The sequence below is a fragment of the Orycteropus afer genome, unplaced genomic scaffold (genome assembly GCF_000298275.1).
Source record: "Orycteropus afer afer isolate SDZICR_OR568_19922 unplaced genomic scaffold, OryAfe1.0 scaffold00002, whole genome shotgun sequence".
Classification (NCBI taxonomy): domain Eukaryota; kingdom Metazoa; phylum Chordata; class Mammalia; order Tubulidentata; family Orycteropodidae; genus Orycteropus; species Orycteropus afer.
In genome coordinates this window covers 26623011-26644443 of record NW_006921589.1, presented here as the reverse complement: position 1 = coordinate 26644443, position 21433 = coordinate 26623011, and the positions used below count along the sequence as shown (strand labels likewise).

Here is a 21433-nt window from a genome sequence, read left to right as displayed (position 1 = left end):
AATAGGATTATTCTATCTAAAACCACTTATTTAAAAATCTGGCAATAGAATGGAAAGCACTGATCTGAATACTAGGAAATAGTAAAGGGCACTGGTATTCTGAGGTATCTTCCACTTCTAGGACTCGCTGCTAAAAATCGATTCTATGCAGTCACTGTGCTGAACCACTAAGGACGCCGTGGGGGTTGGGTGAACCTGCCAGGAGGGAATGAGCACCAGTGCAAAGGAGCACATGTGAACACTGAAGCAAGATCCGCTGCAGGGCAACTTGCTTAACTGGGAAAACGGGTTCCCCTCTAGTCCCCCTCTGTTATTTTAAAATCTTCTGTAGGAAAAGGGGAGAGGTGTGTTAAAGAGGAAACAAAGATAGAAAACACGGGTTCCCCACCTGCCTGCAAGCACACAGACACGCTCAGTTAGGGGAGGTAAAGGGAGAAGATGCATTATTGGTACTTGTAGCTGTGGCACCTGTTACTGTGAAGCCTGTAGGAGGGGCTATAGAGCTGTGGCTGGGCTGAAGGTCCTTAGGAATGCCACTGTGAGAACTCAGCTGGTGGCCAAAGGCTGCGCTGAACTGAGGGAGTTGCTGCTTGGGGGAGGTGGAGGCCATTAGTTCAGCAGAAGGCCCCATGCCACTGAAGCTGGTCTGTGGTAACCCCGGAAGCACACTGGAGCTGCTGGGGGTCACGGTGGCGAAGGCAGGCTGTGTGGTCTCTGAGTTCGAGGTGGTGGGTGGCGTGGATAGGGAAGTGGAAAGAAGATGTCCATCTGCGCCAAGAAGGTTGCTAAATGGTGAGGGATCCCCGAGGTTGACAGGGAGATTACCCCAGTGAGTTCTGGGGTTTACCACTCCTCCAAGTGGCACCTCAAGCTGGGTTGGGAGCAGGTGTTGCGCCATGATGGGCATCTCTGCTGAGAAGGTAGCTGCCATATTATCACCAGAGTAAGATGTGTGGGGAGAGGTGATATGGTCACTGTAGGGAGACGGCACGTGCTCACTATCATAATGGCTTCCATGGGGCGAGGAGTGTGAATGATCACTGCTGTATTGCTGTCGTGAGGTGATTAGGTCATCTGCCTTGCTCAGCAGCTGGGCAGGATGTGGCCTCTGGGAGGCATGGCTGCCATCATGAAGTCCATGAAACTGTCCTGGGAAGGCTCTCTCCCCAAGTGCACTCTGGCTGATCAGAGTGGCAGAAGTAAGGCCAACGTTGGCTGGGGCAGAGAACTGCCCCTGGATCTGCCCTGCCAGGGGTGTAGGTGGGTTAGACAAGGTAGCAGAACGGAGCAGGTTCTCATCCAGCTCGAGACTAGAAAAATTATCATGTACTATACGCCCATTCAATAGCTCCCCGAGGTCTGTGTTTACTTCTCGGCTCAAGGACTGAATTCCTGAAGCTCCAGTACCTGTGGAGAACACCCCTATCCCTCTATCTGACAGCTCCTGGACTGGCACACCATCTGACTGGGTAAGTACCCCAATGGTACTCAGGCACTCGAGAGAAGTTACAGCCTGCAAGGCCCGTTCAAGTTCCTCAGCCTCTTCGGTAGTCGGGAGGAGGTCTCCATTCTTTCCTGAGTGAAAAAAAAGCCATCAAGTATCACTATAGTTTTTATCTAGTCTATATTGCAAAAAATCATATATTGAATTATTTTTAACCATATTCTATTGAAAGAGAATCCTTGTTGAAAGAGCAGTTTTTAGGGGGTTGCACTGGAAGCAAAAAGTTAAATATTAGTTTACAGCACAGGTCTAAAGTGCCAAGTTGCCTTGGATCTTTAATTACTATATTTAGTTGATTTATAATAATCATAAAAAACCCAACTTATCGAATATTAAATTCTTAAGAATTCCTAGGATGACCAATGTAAAACTCTCAGTGACTATTTGGTCATACACAGGTTTTTACCTATAATTAAAGCTATTAAAATAGAAAACATATCATATCGGTTCAGATTTGAGAAAAAGGTTGTGTGGGAAAGGTCCACACTTAGGTCTTCTGTTCTTCCCTTTTTCCAGCTGGAAGGGCAGGTGTGGAAGACTAGAACACAGAAATCCATACAAAGACTTTAGCATAACACCATGGAAGTAATCATCTTACTTCACGGGTTATCATTCAGAATGCTCTCGCTTTATTCTCTGATACTCTCTGCTAACTCTTCTCCCACTTCTAATTAATATTCACAAAATGGAAACACACAGATCTACTTTGATTTCATTTCTATTATAAAAAAATTTACTGTTAAGAACTTTATTGCCACAAAAATATCCAATTCTAAGAGTATAAAAAAGATTTATCCTAAAAGCACTGGGAAATTGGTGGAATTAAGCAAACTTTGTTTTGGAAAAGTGCACTTCAATTTAAGTAGAAGGTGGGATGTTAAAATTAGGGCAAATTCCAAAAGACTTCAATAAGCTCATGTTTAAAATTTCTTTGCTCAAAACAGAAACTAAAGCAAAACTATTCATTTTAAAGGAATAAAATTACAATGTAGGTTCAACTATAAACTCGTTAAGCCTATAATATGGTTAAGATAAATGGCACATTCCTCACCTTCTGAAAAAGGTAACATACCTTTAGCAGTGTTGTATTTTCTATCTACAATGAAAGACATGCTATGTAAGGAGGGACACTTCCAACACATCTCAATAAAACTATGTCCCTTCTGGTAAGTTTGTGTTGGATCAAAATACTGTCCATACCTTCAAAAAAATCAAAATCTTGTAAGTCATCAGGCAGCCGTGGCAGGACGTCTGCGAAGTCCTCCTGGTTCAATTCCAAGTCATGTGGAATGTCAGTGATCTCGTTGGCAATGTCATCCGGCAACTCATCAGCACTCAGCTCTGGCGTGGATGGGCTCCTGGGAAAGATCACGTCATTGTCTTACTGCTCCCGTTTGACCCTCACACCAACATGACCAAGACAAGTCCACTGAACACAAAGGGACTTCAATGCCGTTTAGGATTTTACGCTGAACACAAACAAGGGCAATCCTAATGTAAAATGACTGCCTCTTTGCCCACTTTCAGAGAAGGGCATTTTAAGAGCAGGACCATTACCTAAAGATAGAGCTCACTACAGTCACATATCTACACCTTTTACCCTGCTGTTAAGAGAAGATGATCATTACTAGATAATGTTTTTACTTCAAATTCATGGAATAAATCACAATTTGGTGTAGCAAGTGTGTTTTAATATTTTTTAGTAGAGTTTCAAATCTGGTCAAACTAATACTCAAAAAACAAACCAACATAACTGAAATGCTTAGCATAAACAGAAGCCTCAAGCATCTGGCCAAAATGTTTACCCTGGCAAAATTAATAATGTATCAGATTTCTGATGGAACATTTCTGTCGGAATATTCATGGAATTCCTATTAAACCAGGAAACTCTGAGAGTATACAATTACCTTCTCAATTTCAGCGTCTATTCTCTGGCATAATCAAAACCTTCAAAATCTAACCCAGTCACATATTCAGTAAAACGTGTATTACGAACTATAAAAAGTCTAGACTGATACAGAGAGGCAAGGCTACCACGTGAAGCTAGGTGTTCTGAGAACAGCGCGAAGATGCGAAGGACAAGTGAGCACCAGCCCTGTCACTGACCGGATCTGGGTGGCCTCCACTGGCAGTGAGACGCTGGCGGGCATGCTGAGGTTCCCTTGGGGCACTGCAGGGGGAATGGGTTTTTGGGGTCGACGAGGTCCACGCCTTCTCTTCTTTTTGTGTTTTTTGGTAAGTGCAGGAGGCTTTGTTTTTTTCCTGGGTTTCCTCTGTTGCTGGTGCTGAACTTTACGAGAGCTATCTCCTCTCAAGAAATTATCCTTCACAAAGATGAAACAAGTATTTTTACACTGAGATCATCTGGGAAAAAGCTTAAAACTATCTAAACATACGCTTATGTCTTTTAATATTCTGTGTAATGCTGAAAATGTATTATATGCTTAAATAAACAAAAAGTTCATTTAATTCAAATTAATTCATGTATATATACTGAGTTCATCCCATTTTAAAAGACATCATAACAGGTGCTATAGTATTAAAAATAAATAAATAAAATTTATGCTCTCAAAGAACTTACCCTCTAATAGGAAAGACATGAGTTCAAGTATACATAAATACAGCACAGAAAAAATTGGACAATAACAATATAAACACTTCCTACGGATATACAAAAGGAAAATCAATTATTTTTAGATTTGTGAGATTAAAGGATAAGTAGGATTTTGAAGTGGTTGAGGCAAGGGGGAAAGTCATTCTAGACTAAAGGAAATGGTACAAATGAGAAAAGGCACAGCAAACAATTGAGTATGACCAGCGCTTGCGTATAACAGGAGATGAAATATAAAAGTAAGTGCTAAGTAAGTTTGGGACCAGAGCATGTATGACTGGAACATCTGTTAAGGTTTTTACACTTTTTACAGGCAATACTAAAAAACAAAACCAAAACCCACTGCCATCAAGTTGATTCTGACTCATTGGGTTTCCTAGGAAATTAATCTTTATGGAAGTAGATTGCCTCATCTTCTTTCTATGGAGTGGCTGGTGGGTTTGAACTACTAACCTTCTGGTTAGCAGTCAAATGCCTTAGGCACTGCACCACCAGAACCCATTTTTGATGAGAGCAGTAACATGAGTTGACATGTTTTAAGAGGACAACCCCCTGACAGCAACAGAAGCAGCAAGTGAATGGGTACAGTAAATCAGATTGTACAGCTACTACAAAAGTCCCTATGAGATCCAAATGGCTAAGGGCAATGGGAAAGGGAATAGAAATGGGAATGGGAAAGTAAGGCCCTCTCAAGATAGACTTCTCAGGATTTGATGGCTCAAGGGGCCTGGAGAAGATGAAGGGAATGTAAAACTTTAAAATGACTCTAGGGTTTCTAGCTTGAGTGGCTGTTAGATTATAATACCACAGATTGGGACAGATAATTCAGCATACAAATTTCCCAAAACATATGGTTCACACAAGAAACCTAGAAAAAAGTTCTTGGTAGAGAAGAAGCTAGTGAACTACAGACAAGGAAAATGAGGCATGGTAAAATTAAATCATTCATTGCTAGTTTTACACTTCATGTTAGCTGCTGCTGAGGTTTTCTAACTCATGGTGTCTGTGGTAGTTAAGTTTGTCAACTTGGCTGGGCCTGGTTGAGTGGCTGGGCAGCTGAACGTAATATTCCCCATGATGAGACTGGTAATTATCTCCATGGTGGGATCTCCTGGAGCAGCTGAGTAGCTGCTTTAGGGATGTGGGCCGCTTCCATATATAAGAAGCAGCTTTGGGAATGATCTCTAGCTTATGGCACGCTTGAACCCTGCAGGTAGCTGTGTCACTGTTCAGCAGCCTGCCATGCTCTGCTGACCTAAGGGCTTGAATTAATGGCCTGCCGTGTGGTTTGATAACATCGGGACTGTGCCATTTTATTTGTCAATCTTGGGCTTGTTAGCCTCAGCAGCCAGTAGCTGCCTGAGTGAAGAGATGCCTCTAGCTTCAGTGGGCCAGAAGCAAGAGGCAGAGCTGAAGCCCAAGGTTGAGGGGTTTTCACACAGCCCCTAGAGCCCAACACTTTGAACTCAGACTTCTAGCCTCCCAAACTGTAAGAGAATAAACTCCTGTTTGTTCAAGCCATCCCATTTGTGGTATATTCTTGTCAGAGTGGCACTAGGTAACCAGAACAGTGACCCCATATGATACAGAGTAGAACTGCTTCATAACTGCTTCATGTGGTTTTCTTGGCTGTAATCTCTTCTTCTGAAGTAACACTGAGTGGGTTTGAACTGCCCACCCTTAGATTAGTGGTCGAAGACAAATCATTTGTGCCACCTAGGACCTTAGTTTGACATTTGGTGGCAAAGCCAGGATCAAAAAAAACCTTATCCTGTTAAGTCCTAGTGCAAAGCTCATCCAGTTCCCTGATGAATTCCATGAAAGGCACAATACTTCCAAGAGTGCAAGAATTGTCTTACCCAACTTTTTAGTACCAAAAGTGAGTACCTAGGCACTATCTTGCAAATAGCAGAAGAACTTAGTGTCTGATGGATGAAAATAATACAAATGTATGTATTAAAGATGATTATATGATTTAGGTATTTCACTAATTCAGACTTGTCTCTCCTCTAAATAAATCTGAATTAATTAGGACTTATGATACTAGCACTAACTAAAGTCAATAATTATGTTAAACAGAATTATAGAAATGTTTGGCTTTTGGCTGAAATTTCATCAAATACTCAAAACATTTGCAGAACTACACATAAGCAAAAACCCAGAGAAATGGGGGCAGAGAGTCTTGGATAATCTGCTACGTACAAGAAAACGTACCTTAAAGGGATAGAGATTAATAATGAACAAAATGATCACATCTCAGCTAATTACCAAATATCTTCTAGAAGAGTGTATTTTTAAAAATGAGGGTCTGGAAGAGAGATAAGGACCATCCCCCAAAGCCAACAGAGAGAGAAAACCTTCCCCTAGAGTTGGGGCCCTGAATTTGGACCTCTAGTCTCCTATACCGTGAAAGAACACATTTCTGTTCGTTAAAAAAAAAAAAAGAGGGTCTGAATTTAATTCAGTGGGTCATGATCTTTTTGTTTTTATACTCACATGTAGTTTGTACTAAGTCACAAAGTATTTTCTACTGTGGTTAGCTATCAAAAGAAATAAAACATGAACTCACCATTTTTTTGGCATGTTCTTCACACAGAGGTGTCTGGTGTGTAATATCAAAAACTGGCACAGAGCACTGCTGTCCGTCTGCAAACTTGGCCGTGCAACTTGAGAAGAGCTGCTGAGAGCGGTTCAAGAGGATATCTGTTTGTTTTAAGTTAGGAACAAAATACACTGAAACTGAACCTCCATTTTTAATTGTCCAATTTGTATATAATACTAACTTCTTCACTTATATGATGCTCAAGAAAAAAATTTAAACATACAACTATACAAAAACTCATCTGTCCAAATTTGAATTTATTATTTCACAATTCCTACCCTAAACTTCCAGAAGGCCGGCGGTTCAAACCCACCAGCCACTCCTCGGAAGGAAGATGGGGCAATCTACTTCTGTAGTGATACTGCCTCAGAAACCCAAGGAGGGGTCGCTGTGAGTCGTGTTCGACTCGATGGCACATAACAACAACAACAACAACCCCAAACTTGCAACTTAAGAAATCTTACTTTTATATCAAACCTTAAATTTTTGCTTTTAGGAATTTTCTCTGTTCATCTTGGACCATTAGCTTTCTATCATCTTATGCATTCATACTTGGAGCCACTGACTACATGTCTACCAGATTTCCCTCATGTCTAGAGGAAGTACTTTTCTGCTTTTCCATTATGCTTTTACAGTGAAGGTTATTTATAAAGCCATCGCTGCACAGACTGCTGTGGAGAGAGCTGTGAAAATACATCTCCAAAAACAGAAAGGAGTGCAAAAATCAGAGACAGGGTAAAGAAGAATAAATTACTGCTCCCATATAAATACTAAATGGCTATTCAAATGTAAATGTTCAGTAAAAGTGAGAGGAGAAGTCCCCAGAGGCTAAGTCTGAACTCCCCAGCATAGGTTTTCCTCAAGTGCATTGTCTTAAGATACCTTCTTTCCTAGTCAGTGACGTTTGCTACATTTCACCTCTCCTTCATTTCAAATCGGCACTGTGCTCACTACAACTAAAATAATCCTACAGCAAAAAGTACACTATAGAACTATGTAACTTGCTTGGGACAGCAAAAACAATTTTGGATAATGTTATTTGATTCTTCCATCACGGAGTAGAACAACTGTTTCCTTTGTCTTCATTTATTTCATCGTTTACTTTCCTTGAAGACATGCCGTCTGCTGTCCCGGTTCTCTTCTCCAGTCTCTTGGACCAGTTGCTCTCTAGTTGACCTTCTCACCATCCTCTGGTGGTTAATTCTGTCCCTTTCTCTCTCTTTTTTTGGTGTTGGATCCTGTTTCCAAGATACCGTTTCTGCCCCCCTACCCCTTCTTGGTTTTCTGTTTGATGAAACAAATCCTCTAATAGCTTCTTGAGAAAGTATTTGTGAGGTAAAATTTCCAAAACACTTTATTTCATAGTTGACTGATAATTATGCTGGAAACAGAATTCTATGTGTGAAAGTTTTTTTTTTTTTTTTGCATGGAATTTTGAAAACATTGAGGAATTGTCTTCTATCTTCCACGTTGCTCTTAAGAAATCTGATGCCATTCTACTTCTTGATCTCTTGAATGCTTTTGTTGGTTGTGGTCAAGTTGGTTCTGATTCATGAAAGCTTCATGTGTGCAGAATAGAACTGTGCTCCACAGGGCTTTCATGGCTATGCCCATTAGAAGCAGATCCTCAGGCCTCTTTTCTGAGGCATGAGTTCGAATTACCAACCTTGCAGCGAGTAAGGACTCTTGATTGCTTTGTAACCTATTTTTTTCCCTCTAGAATCTTTTAAAATACTCTGTCTTTAGTGTTCTAAGTTGTCATGATGATATGCTTTTTTTCTTTTCTCCAAAGATTCTCCTAATAATTTTCTTTAACTTTCTATTGTGATTTGGGTGAAAGTTTACAGAGTAAATTGGTTTTCCATGCAACAATTCAAATATATTTTTTTTGTGACGCTGTGATCCCCACAACGCAACAGCACTTGCCCACTTGCTCCCAGTGTTTACCATTTCCTTTATCTTTCTTTCCTACCCCTTCCTGTCTTCTAAGCTTTATTCCTGGGCAAATGCTGCCCTTTTGATCTGGTATGGTTGATTGTTCTAAAGAGTGTGTATCTCCCTGGTGTTACTATTCACTTTATAGGCATGTGTATCTTTGGCTAAAAGATGAGCCACGGGGATGAATTCAGTTCCAGACCTGAAGGTCTATAGTCTCAGGGATTCCACCACTCTCTATCAGAGCAGTAAGCATGGTCTTTTTTTCATGATTTTTGAGGGGTTCTTTATTTACATTTTTCTCTCCCCCTATCCAGGGCCTTCTCTTGTGATCCCTTTTTAGAGCAGTCAGTAGTGGTAGCCAGGCCCCATCTAGTTCTTCTGGTCTCAGGGTCATGGAGAAGGCTGGGGTTCACATGGTCCGTTAATCCTTTGGACTAATTTTTTCCTTATGCCTTTGGTTTTCTTCACTCATCTTTTCTCTGGACAGGAGAGACCAATAGTTGCCCCTTTGAAGGTCACTCACAAGCTTTTAAGATCCCAGTCGTTATTTACCAAAGTAGGATGCAGACCATTATCTTTGTGGGCTATTATGCCAATTGACCTTGGTGTCCCCTGAGACTATGGTTCTGAGCCCCTAAGGCCAGCAACTCATTCCCTCAAGGTGCTTGGCTATGGCTGAGAAGTTTTCTTAACTTTGCCCCCTGTGTGTTCTACTATATTCATGGATGTATTTGGAGCACAGGTAAATACATGTGTAGAACTATTCTGTCAAACCTATATATATGTATCTATATATATTTGTGGGTATAGTCTCATCCACCTTCCTACTGTGTTCAGGCTGAACATCTATCTATATTGTTGTTACTGCAGGATCGTGTATGTAACAGTATTTGCCTCTAATTCTTGTGCCCCTCCCAGTATTTTCCTCTGCCTTTGATCACTTTGTGCTGGCCTCTTCTTTACTGTATATTGCCTTTCCCTTCACCCAAGTTAATATGTGTCTACTTTCTAGTTACTGATTTACCTTCCCTCCCCCTCCCATCCCTAGTAACCTTCAAAGAATGTTTCTTTCTGTGTGTGTGTAAATCTTTTCTTGATGTTTTACAGTAGTGGTCTCATACAGTATTTGTTCTTTGGTGACTGATTTTACTCAGCATAGTATCTTCTAGATTCATCTATGTTATAAGGTATTTTGCAGATTCATTGTTATTCTTTGATGTTGCGTAGTCCTCCATTGTGTGTATGTACCACAGTTTTTAATCACCGTTTCTTACAAGTTATCTGGAACCACCTGAGGGACCAGAGTTTTGTTATCAAAATATAACTTTACAGTCATTGGAAGAACATGCCACTTGCTATGAATTTTGCTTATTCTGATGTGATTATTGAATAAAGAATTGCAATAACGTAAGTAGAAAAAAAATTAATCAGAGGATTTCATGAAAATTAGAAGTTATATTATGACTTCAAAAGTCATTCACTTAACTTAAGAATGAAATACTCAGGTTAACACTTTGGCAATGCACACTCAATTCAGCTCAGAGGATACGTTGGAAACAATGTCTGGTGAACGGAAGGGCTTTGTTCGTGCAGGGTTCACCCTTCACAGTTCCACTACATGCTGCTGGCTCTCCCTCTCTCGACTTGGTCCGGCTTATGCTAAGGAAGGACAAACAAATTAATTAAAAAAAATTCCTCAAGAATCCAAGGCAATTTTCAGCATTCCGTCACCACTCTGTAATACCCACATTTTATTCACTAAATAAAATGCAAATGAGTTCAAGGAAGCAGGTAGCACAATGACCTGTTCTAATATTTCCCTGATTACTGACAATCAAAGCAAAGAATTACATTACAAAGGTTTCAAATATGTCAATCTGGTTTGGTCTGAAGTAGCAATTTGATTCCTTTTACTTCACTAAGAGGCAGTAGAGAAAAGTAATAAAGAACGTGAGACTAAAATAAGACAGGCTTAGTTCTGAATCTCCATTCTACTTTTTACTAGCTGTGTGACTTTTACTTCCTTAGCCTCACCTAAGCCTCAATTTCCTCACCTTTAAAGGTTGCTGTGAGCACCAAAAGGCATTAAATATCTAAAACACTTATCACACAGGACATAAAAGATACATAGTAAATAGTGGGTGCTAGCCATTGCTATTATCATCATCATTATGATTTGGTCAGCTAAACAGTAAACCTGCAAAAAAACTTGATACATGGGTATTGATATGCTGACATGATTGATTCACTTTCATTCTCCAAAATGCATTGGCTTTGAACATAATTTTTAAAAACTTTCACTTACAAATGCACCTGTGTTCTACTATTTAAATGTTAACTCTATTCCATATACTTAATATTTAAATATGCTTATAATATTATTTTTAAATTTTATGAGTAGGTAATACATTCACTGGAGTTCTGGTGGTGTAGCACCTAAGGCATTTGACTGCTAACCAGAAGGCTGGCGGTTCAAACCCACTGGCCACTCCTCGGAAGGAAGACTGAGCAATCTACTTCCGTAGAGATACCACATTGGAAACCCAAGGAGGGGTCGCTATGAGTTGGATCTGACTCGATGGCAGTGAGTTTGGTTTGGTTTTAAATATATGCACATGATTCAAAAAAATCAAAGAATGAAAAGCTAGGTACTGATGAATCTCTTTCCCACCCATATCCCCTGGTTTGCCAATCCCCGCTCTCTTCACAATAAGTATTCATTTTATTAATGACATTATTAGTAATCTTATATACCTCAGCACCTTATTAATATAAGGTGGTAGTAAGTTACCAGTCACTGAAGAAAGGTAACAGTTATACAACATTTGTTGTTGTTGTTGTTTTTTGCCGTCGAGTTGGCCCCAACTCATAGCGACCCCTCCTTGGGTTTCCGAGGCAGTATCACTACGGAAGTAGGATTGCACAACCTTCCTTCCGAGGAGTGGCTGGTGGGTTTGAACCGCCAGCCTTCTGGTGAGCAGTCAAGTGCCTTAGGCACTATGCTACCAGAGCTCCTTATACAACATTAGTGATGCACTTTTACTACTGGGCAATATTAAATATTGTGAGTTTATAATCTGTGTCAAATTTCCACCATTTGTCTGTCAGTTTATCGCACTGAGGGTCAGCGAAAAAGGGGGAGACCCTCAATGAGATGACATGGTGACTGCAATGACAGACTCAGGTACAGCAAGGATTGTGAGGAGGGTGCACGAGCAGGCAGTGCTTTGTTCTCATGTACTCGGGGTCGCTATGAGTCGGAGGCAACTTGACGACATCTAAAAACAGCAACGTCAAACTTAGTAAATTCTTCTGACGAAGAGAATAAATCTTCGCTTGCTCAGTTCTGTTCAATCATTCATCAACACTGGAGATTAAAAGAAAAAATGGACTCTGCTCTTGCCCTCATGGAAATTACTGTCTAGCATGAGAGACACCTTTTATAAGTGAAAAATCCTACAGTGAAGCAGAGCATAAAGGACTACATGCACCTATAACAGGGGACCTAACACAGACGAGGGAATCAAGGGAGGTTTCTCAAAGAAAGAAATATATAAGCTGAGACTTAACAGATGCTCGAGAGCAGACACTGCCTTCCTTATGGAGGATGAGGAGGAGCTCTAGGAGAAAAGGAAAGCACAGAGACTCCAGCCACACTGTCAAGTATTACAGTCTATAATATATCAGATGCACAGGCAGAGCTGCAAACAACTCTAAACATGCCAAGAAAAAGAATACTCTTAATATATTTCTCGGATACACAACTGAGATTTAGGATACTTTTTAAAAAGTTTATAATAAAAACCCAAATATATAAAACTAAAATTTCAAAAAAAATTTTAGGTATATAATATAATCGATAGCTACAAAGTAAAGTTTACACTTTAGTTTTCTAATTGTTTTAACACCTTTTTTACTCAAATCACTCATGGTCAGTGTAGGAAAATTAGAATATACAAACTAAGACTCTTTTCTTAACTTTAATTTATAATCCCATCATTGAGAGCCAAAAACTACTAAAATTTCAGCATAAATAAGGTTTTTTCTATTCACATACTCAAAGTCATCCTTTCAAAATATAACAAGTTAAATAAAAAGTGTGAAACAAACTCAATAAAAATGTAAGCTCTCTAAATCTTTGAGCACAAACCAAAATACAGTGCTTTCATGTTTCGGGCTTAGATGCTTGTCGCTCATTGGGTCTCCACTGTCCTTTGGAGAAAACAGACTGAGAAAGCGCCTTAGAAACAGGTGGCTACGGGTGGCTCTAACCTGGTTCGACTACACGCAGCTCTCCGCAGTTCTTGTATTAACTGCCCGGTGCATTCCGGCTCTCTACTGGCCGCCTGCAGCAAGGCTTTCCTAAACGTATGCCGGCATTTCTTTTGACGAGATTCTGCCCGCTCTAGGCGGCAGAGATGCTTATATTTCTGCTGAAAGTAAGTGCAAAGTTGGGTCACCCTGGAGCTCCTACTCTCTGTATCATCATCATCTGACCTGGAAAGAACAGGGAGAGAAATGAAAACAAGATGAGGAAGCATAGCTGGCTGTGCAGGTTTAAACTTTTGAGGCATGTGAACACATACTTAACAAATTAGAGTAACAGAATTCCACGAGAGCCAGAAATAAGCCAGGCAGTAGAGACTATTCAACGCTGTAAGAAGCTTAGCCATATTAGCATGTGATAATCACACGCTATTTAATGCATTTAATGCATCTATCAAAACCAAACTCACTGCCATCGAGTTGATTCTGACTCACAGCGACCGCCACTAGGTTTCTGAGGTGATAAATCTTTATGGAAATAGATCGCTTCGTCTTCCTTCCATGGAGTGGCTGATGGGTTTGAACTGCCAACCTTCTGGTTAGCAGTCAAATGCCTTAGGCACTATGCCACCAGAACTCCTTTTTTTTTTTTTTTTTTAACTGAATCAGGGTCTACTAAATTTTAAGTGACTAGGGACTCGGGTCAGGGGGAGAGTCACTGGAGGTAGAGTGCCTAAGGCATATGACTGCTAACCAGAAGGCTAGTGGTTCAAACCCACCAGCCACTCCTTGGAAATGCAAGGAGGGGTCACTATGAGTCAAATCGACTCAACGGCAGTAAGTTTAGTTTTTTTTTTTTTGCTTATTAATAAAACGTCGGAGTAAATAACATGGCAGTTAGGAGAAAATACTCAGCATAAATTCATAAAACATATGTCCTATCAGAAATAGTACAGTGAATTCTAACAGTACATTACCAGAGAGCTGTTCTTTCAGATGTACTTGTTTTTAACTACCCTTTTATTGCTAAGAACTTAAACATTTTGATTGTAGAGATCGCAGTTTAGTTTTGTTTTTTAACAGTGGGAGCATTTGATAAACCAGATATCACATAGAGGCTTTTTCTCCATGCTAATGTCTACTGATTGGTGGTTGCTGCTGGAATTCTATGTTGAAAATGATGCTAAGGACACTCCAGGCTCCCCAGGAAACAGTGCCATGCTTAGCCAGCAACGCCCACCATCAGTGGGATAAAAAAGGTCAGATGAACCATGTGAGATCTTACTTTTTATTAGGAATAACTCACAACAGACTTCAAAATTGACATGTTATTTGTCTTTCTCTTTTATCATAATGTAAGTAAGTAACCACTTATTTGATACCACAGACATGTATTATCTTACTAATCTTCTGTAAATCATTGGTTGATTTCTCTTCTCTTCTCAAGCAGTCTTATTCCTCTTTCCTTCCTAATAACCCATAGATGGCTACTCTGTAAGCTTATGTTTAGCATCTATCCTAAGAAACATGTTCTCTTCAGTAGAGTCTCTATAGTTTCTACTACAGATGTACAAATTATTTTATTTATCCAACATTCAACATTTACTATGTGTCTACTACTATATGCTAAGCACTATGGAGAGGAGGCAAATTTTTTCTAGGAGTTTACAATGCAATTTAGACAAGAAAAAACACAGTTGAAAACTTAAACAATTCAAAAGAGGGCAGAAGCAATAACTAAAACTGTGGGGTAGACAGACCAACGATTCAAACACCAGGTGACAAGTTAGTAAAACCTAAGCTTTTAAAAATTTCAGATTTCCAGGACCTACTCCAGATCTGCTGAACCAGAATCGCTGTGGGATGGGGTCTTGGAATCTTTATTTTGAATTGGTCTCTGAAGTTTCACAGCAGATCTTCAACGGGGAGCTCTAGTAGAGCCAGTAAATGGTATAAACTGAATGTGCTACTGAAGTTCACAGGAAAGTCTACTAGTAGAGTATGGAGAAGGCTTTTGTAAAAGACATGACAATATAACTGAACTTTGAAGAAAATGTAGAATTTGAAGATGAGAAACATAGGGGATATGACATAGATAAAACAATATAAGATTCAGAGATGGTCAGGATGGGGTGCGGCAAGTACTAAACAGCTTAATTTGGCTAAATGATGGGCTATACTTTCTAAACCTCAATACAAGACTAAAGAGTCTTGGCTTTATTCCAAAGGCAAGGAAGAACCTTTGTCAATTTTTAAGAAAATGGATAACAACAATAGAGCTATGCATGAGGCAGATTATACTGTCAGCACTCACAGAGTAAATAGAAGAAGAGATGGAAGGAGAAAATAGTTAAGAAATTTGTCACTCAATAGTTCCCACTGGTGAAGACTGAGGAAGAACAGTAGTACCATTACTAAGTAAGGAACAAGAGCAGAGTGGGGGCAAAACTAATTTAAAGTTGAGGGTAATGGAGTATAAAGGGAAGCTGTAGATAAACCATTTGAAATGATAAACTGGAGCACACTGAAGGAAGAGATTCAGACTTCAGAGTCAACAACTGACAACTGAAAGACACGGAAGAGACTAAAAGTGAAAAATCAGAGCTAATGGAAAGAACCAGGGGCATTATCACAAAAGAATTAACTCAGTTTGGTGACTGGGTATGAAGGATAAGAAAGTCAGTAATGACTCCATGGCTTCGAATTTGGATAACTAGGAGAGCAGAAGTACCATTGATAAAAAAGGGAGAAAAAGCAACAACTCTTAAAGGGAAGCTGAAAGTTTCAGTGGACAACCACTTGTCAAAATTGTTACTCAAAAGACTGGTAGTGCAGGGAGGAGAGACTAGACCAGGGCTTTGTGAAGTAACTGTGGGAAGACAAACTTGGATGTTGATGTAATGTTAGATTATTATAAATGCTCCTAAATATTCTTCTCAGTTTCTGTGCTTATCTTGTTGTGGGGCAGTCACAGGCAGTTTGCAGAATGGCCCAAGTCCATATACCACCCCTACCATGGTTCTAAACTAGAAAATCTACAAGATGCTTCCCACTTCTAAGATGTCATGGTAATAATATTTCAAACCTGGTTGCTGAGATGGGTGGTGAACTGGGAAGACAAAGACCTGAGCTGAAAGCTTGGCTTCTCATCATTCACCAGTAGTGACAAGAGCTGACAGCTAGCTAAAGTGTTCTCAGTAGTCACTTTCCTCCTTCCTCAATGTCCCTCATCTGTGAAATGAAAGATACGGCTGTCTACCTATCCCTGGAGGTTGTTAAGAGAATGAAAAGAAATATCTAAGGTGCAAGTACAGTATAAATACAGGCATTATTATTATTAAAATGCTACTAGTAACCCTAAATATTGAGAAGTAAATTCCAAATATCATTTTCTAAGATTCTGTCTGTAATCTCAAAGGATGACATGAAATTCTCTAAATAAAATTCATTTAAATTTATTTTATTAAAACAACAACAAACCAAAAAAGAAACAGTTCTGACAAGAATAAGGAATCAGGAATAAGAATAACAAGAATAAGAATCAGGAAGAGGCACACACATTGAAGAAAATGAGTTTAATTTCACAAATGCTCAGTTTGGATTATTGACAGGCTATTTTTTTTCCTTTTTCTTTTTTAAATTGTGATTTGGGTGATAGTTTACAGAGCAATTTCATTTTCCATTCAACAGTTCATACACAATTTGTTTCTTGACATTGATTGCAATCCCTACAATATAACAACTTTCTTCCCACTTCCTCCCCATAGTTACCTTTTCCCTGTGTCCTTTCCTATGCATTCCTACCCTCTGAACTATCTCCCTGCACAAATGCTGTCCTTCAGAGCTCCCATGGTTGACTGTTCTAAGGAGTGCACCTCCCTGGTAAAACTGTTTACCTCATAGGACTATTGTTTGGCTAGAAGTTAAGCCATGGGAGTGAGTTTAATTCCAGGCCCAAAGGGTGACTAGGGGCTATAATCTTGGGGATTTCATCAGTCTGTATCAGACCAGTAAGCTTTTTTTTTAAATGATTTTGAGTTTTGTTGCACATTTTTCTTCCACTCTATCCAGATCTCCAATTTTGATCCCTTTCCAACTGGTTGGCAGTGGTAGCTGGGCACCATCTAGTTCTGGTCTCAGGCTCATGTAGGCTGAGGTTCCACGGTCACTAGTTCCTTGAACTAATTATTTCCATGTATCTTTGATCTTCTTTCCTCTTCTTTACCTCAGATGGGGAGAGCTCAATTGTTGCATCTTAGATGACTGTTTGTAAGATTTTAAGACTCTAGTCACTGCTCACCAAAGCAGGATATAGAACAATGTTTTTCTGTAGTATATTATTGATAGGATATTTGATTGGAAATTTCTGATAGGCAGTTCAAGCTCAGAAAGAAAGGTCAGATGCAAGAAAGATTTGAGAGTCATCCACAGTGAGATGATAGTTGAAACAAAAACAAAATACACAGACTTAAGGCAATATGGCAGATTACATACTCTCAGCGTATTCCAATTCTAAAACAACTACATACTAGATAAAATAGGGATACACTGTTGGTCTCAAAAGACACAGAGGAAATCTCTTCCTCAAACTTCCTGGTGAAAAGAAACAAATGAGAGTTGAAGCTAAAGATGAAAGCAGTTAAGAGTAGAAGAAATGGGCTGCACTCAGGACATGAAGTGACAGGAGCACCGATGTGGAATATAGTCTCCTTCCGACAGCACAATGAAGCAGCTGAAGCTGAGACTTCAGGATAATGCAGGGCCTTCACCATCAAAGATAACCATGCAAATGAGGCAAACTACTTTCAAGGAAAGAAGAAACAAAAACCATAAATGGCAGATTTAAAGTCACCAGGATCCCAAATGTTGGAATTATCAGGTACAAAATATAAAAGCTATGTATGGATTCACAAAGAGTAATGGCAACAGAAGACCGACAGGAATAATCACGTAGATTTGAAAAAGAAATAAATGGAACCTCCATAAATAAAAAATTATTTTAAACTAAAATTCCATGAGTATTTCACACAGAAGAAAGTCAACTATGTTTATTCTCATTATTTCTATTCAACATTTTACTGAAGGTAAAAGAAAACTGAAGAAAGGCTTTCCTCAAATAATATAATAACATTTCTTTCCAAGTGGAATCTCATTTGCCTCCTAATGATAAAACTAGATCTAATAAAATAAATAACATTAGTTTAGATGGGGAAAAGCCAATCTGCTATAGTAGGAAAAAAAATCAAATCCAAAAGGAAGACTTACGCGTGTCTTTCATATCTGAGGGTTTCTCGGATGGACCATGCCACCTGGTATGGTGAGGCCTGCTCTGAGTCCTCCAGTTCCTCCCCACTCTCTTCTGACCAGTCCAACCCTGAGACAGACAAGGGGGTATTGCAAATCAGAAAAAAATTATTTAAAATTAAATTAAAAGCTACCCAAACCACATAACCAAACAACTAAAACATGTACTATAACAGTGTGAATAAACACCTCCTGATGACTCTCACTCCTTTTCTTACAAAGATGTTAACAATGAATGAATGAATGAATTATACCTAGGTTTAAAAGAGATGGCATTATAAAAAAGGATTTATTCCAAGGATGAGTTTCTTTTATCAGACACTTCATTAATTAGGTAGAAATAAGTACAGCCAAAGAGATAGTTTAGTGGAGGAGCAACAACTCAGAAAAGGAGGTGCGAACGGCTGCACAACTTGAAGAAGCAGCTACTGAACTGTACCTGCAGAAACTGTTGAATTGCTATATGTTTGCTGTAGATAATTTTTTTTTAAAAAAAGTAAAATTTCTTAAGTATCAAAATATCATATACTAAAGTAATGTGGAAAAAAAACAACAACCATAAAACACATTCAAGAGAGTGAGAAAGAAGCCCAAGCTATGTTTGGGTAAGAAAAAGGCTGAAAGGATCAATTCACTTTATACTTCAACATAGAGAGGATTCCCCAAAAACCCATTGCCAGTGAGTCAATTCTGACTCATAATGACCCCACAGGACAGAGAACCACCCCATAAGGCTTCCAAGGCTACAGATCTTTATGGAAGCAGACTGTCTCATCTTTCTCCCTCTGAGTGGCTGGTGGGTTGGAATCACTGACCTTTTGGTTAGCATTGGTCCAATGCTATAATCTCTGTGCCATTAGAGCACCTCAGAGAGGAGATCAAGGCCCCAGAAAAACTGTCAAAGGAAGACACATACTCCATTGCTCTCTCCCAACAACTCTGGAGAAGAGGGCTCTATCAATAGGCAGGAACATTCCCTGACTCTTGCCCTCTATTGGGAGTAGGGGAGGATGAAGATGGGAATGCTTTATTACTAATGCAGTTTGGGTTTGGGATTTCTTTCAATTCTTTTAAACAACAGCTGTCACATTTTATGCTGCAAATTTAGAGGGAAAAATAAAGAACTACAGTATGAACAATATTTAATTATCTTATTAAATGCTTTTAATAATTGGATCATCGGTAGCTCCCAAAATGAAGAATTTTTACTCTTTTAAAAGATTTATATGTTCAAGAGGTCTTGATAAATACTGATCTTTCATAACTTAAAGCATAACAGTGTGTGGGACTATACAACTTTAATACACTCATATTACTATGAAACTTACGTGACATCTAAGAATACTTATTAGACATCTAAAAATACTTATCAGACATCATATTCTATGACCTTCTTGAGAACCTCAAAAATCAAGACCATCACCATTAGACAAAAGTTATGTTAAAAAGGCCTTCACCAATTTACTCCATAGTTTAAATGCGTTTACGTGTGCCAAACAGGGAAATCAAGAAAAGGTTAATAAGAATGCAAATTGTAATTGCTTAAAATTAAATAGCACATTGTTATGGCATAAAGAAACCTCAAATTTAGTTCCAAGATGACTATCTGAAATGTCAGATCACCTTAAAAAGTCACTTTCTCTCAATTAAAATAAATTAGTATATATAATATCATATGGGAGCTCTGGTAGCATAGTGCCTAAGGCACTTGACTGCTAACCAGGAGGCTGGCGGTTCAAACCCACCAGCCACTCCTCGGAAGGAAGGTTGGGCAATCCTACTTCCGTAGTGATAACTGTCTCGGAAACCCAAGGGAGGGGTCGCTAGGAGTCGGGGCCGACTCGATGGCAAATAACAACAATATCATATGATGCATAAAAGGCATCTGACAAAATCCAATAGCCATTCTTGATAAAAATATTCATCAAAATAGGAATAGAAGGGAAATTCCTCACCATAATTAAGGGCATATATACAAAACCAGCAGCCAACATTATTCTCAATGGAGAGAGACAGAAAATATTTCCCTTGTAAAGGGGAACCAGACAAGGATGCCCTTTATCACCACTCCTATTCAATACTGTATTGGAAGCCCTAGCCAGAGCAGTAAGGCAATAAACAGAAATGAAAGGCATTCAAACTGGCAAAGAAGTGTAGTTTTCTATTTGTAGATATGATCCTATACATAGAAAATCCTAGAGAATCAACAAGAAAACTACTGGAACTAACAGAAAGATTCAGCAAAATGGCAGGGTGCAAGCCCAAGATGCAAAAATCAGTTGGATTCTTCTATACAACACAGAAATCTCTGAAGAGGAAATCAGGAAAACAATACTATTTCCAATAACTAGCCAAAACAACAACAAAAAAAACTTCACTGCTGTCAAGTTGGATCTGACACATACCACCCCCGCCACCTTGGGTTTCCAAGGCATATCACTACGGAAGTAGATTGCCCAATCTTCTTTCTGAGGAGTGGCTAGTGGGTCTGAACTGCCAGTCTTCTGATTAGCAGTCAAATGCCGTAGGCACTACGCTACCAGAGCTCCTAACTTGCCAAAAGATAAAGTATTTAGAAATAAATCTAATCAGAAACACAAAAGACCTATACAAAGAAAACTATAAAACACTACTACAAGAACCCTAAAGAGACCCACATAAATGGAAGAATATACCATATTCATAGATAGGATTACTCAAAGTGATCTACAAATACAATGCAATTCTGATCCAAATTTCATCATCATTCTTTAAAGAGATGAAAAACTCATCACCAGCTTTATATGGAAAGAAAGAGATCACAAATAAGTAAAGCACTACTAAAGAAGAAGAAGAAAGTGGGAGGCCTCACACTCCTTGATCACAAAATCTGCTATACAGCTGTAGTAATAAAAACAGCCCGGTACTAGACTATGGCCCCAGGTTATCCTTCAGGCCTAGAAATGGACTCATTTCCATGGATTGGCTCTCAGCCCAACAGCAAGAAAGACTTACAAGCAGAACACCTACCTCAGGGAGACATACTCACCTACCCTAGGGAGATGAACTCCTTAGATCAATCATCCATGAAACATCAGCATTCACAGAGAGGGAAAGCTGGACAGATAGGAATCCATAGACAAGAAGGGCATAGGGCAGGGGTAGTGACAGTGAGAAGAGGGGAGGAGAGTTTTTGACAGTTAGGGATTATAATCAGGGCTGTGAAATC

General features: G+C 39.3%; 1 protein-coding gene across 1 annotated transcript in view; it reads right to left on the bottom strand.

The window, feature by feature from the left end:
• Positions 1-412: 412 nt before the first annotated feature.
• Positions 413-21433, bottom strand: part of INO80D (INO80 complex subunit D) — a 51154-nt gene continuing 30133 nt past the window's right edge. Inside the window, exons 3-9 of the mRNA XM_007934850.2 lie at positions 18187-18295; positions 12928-13152; positions 10205-10314; positions 6685-6818; positions 3611-3828; positions 2705-2862; positions 413-1575 (exon numbers count right to left, since the gene is read on the bottom strand). Of these exons, the coding sequence (XP_007933041.1) occupies positions 413-1575; positions 2705-2862; positions 3611-3828; positions 6685-6818; positions 10205-10314; positions 12928-13152; positions 18187-18295 (2117 nt within the window). The remainder of the gene's footprint in view (positions 1576-2704; positions 2863-3610; positions 3829-6684; positions 6819-10204; positions 10315-12927; positions 13153-18186; positions 18296-21433) is intronic.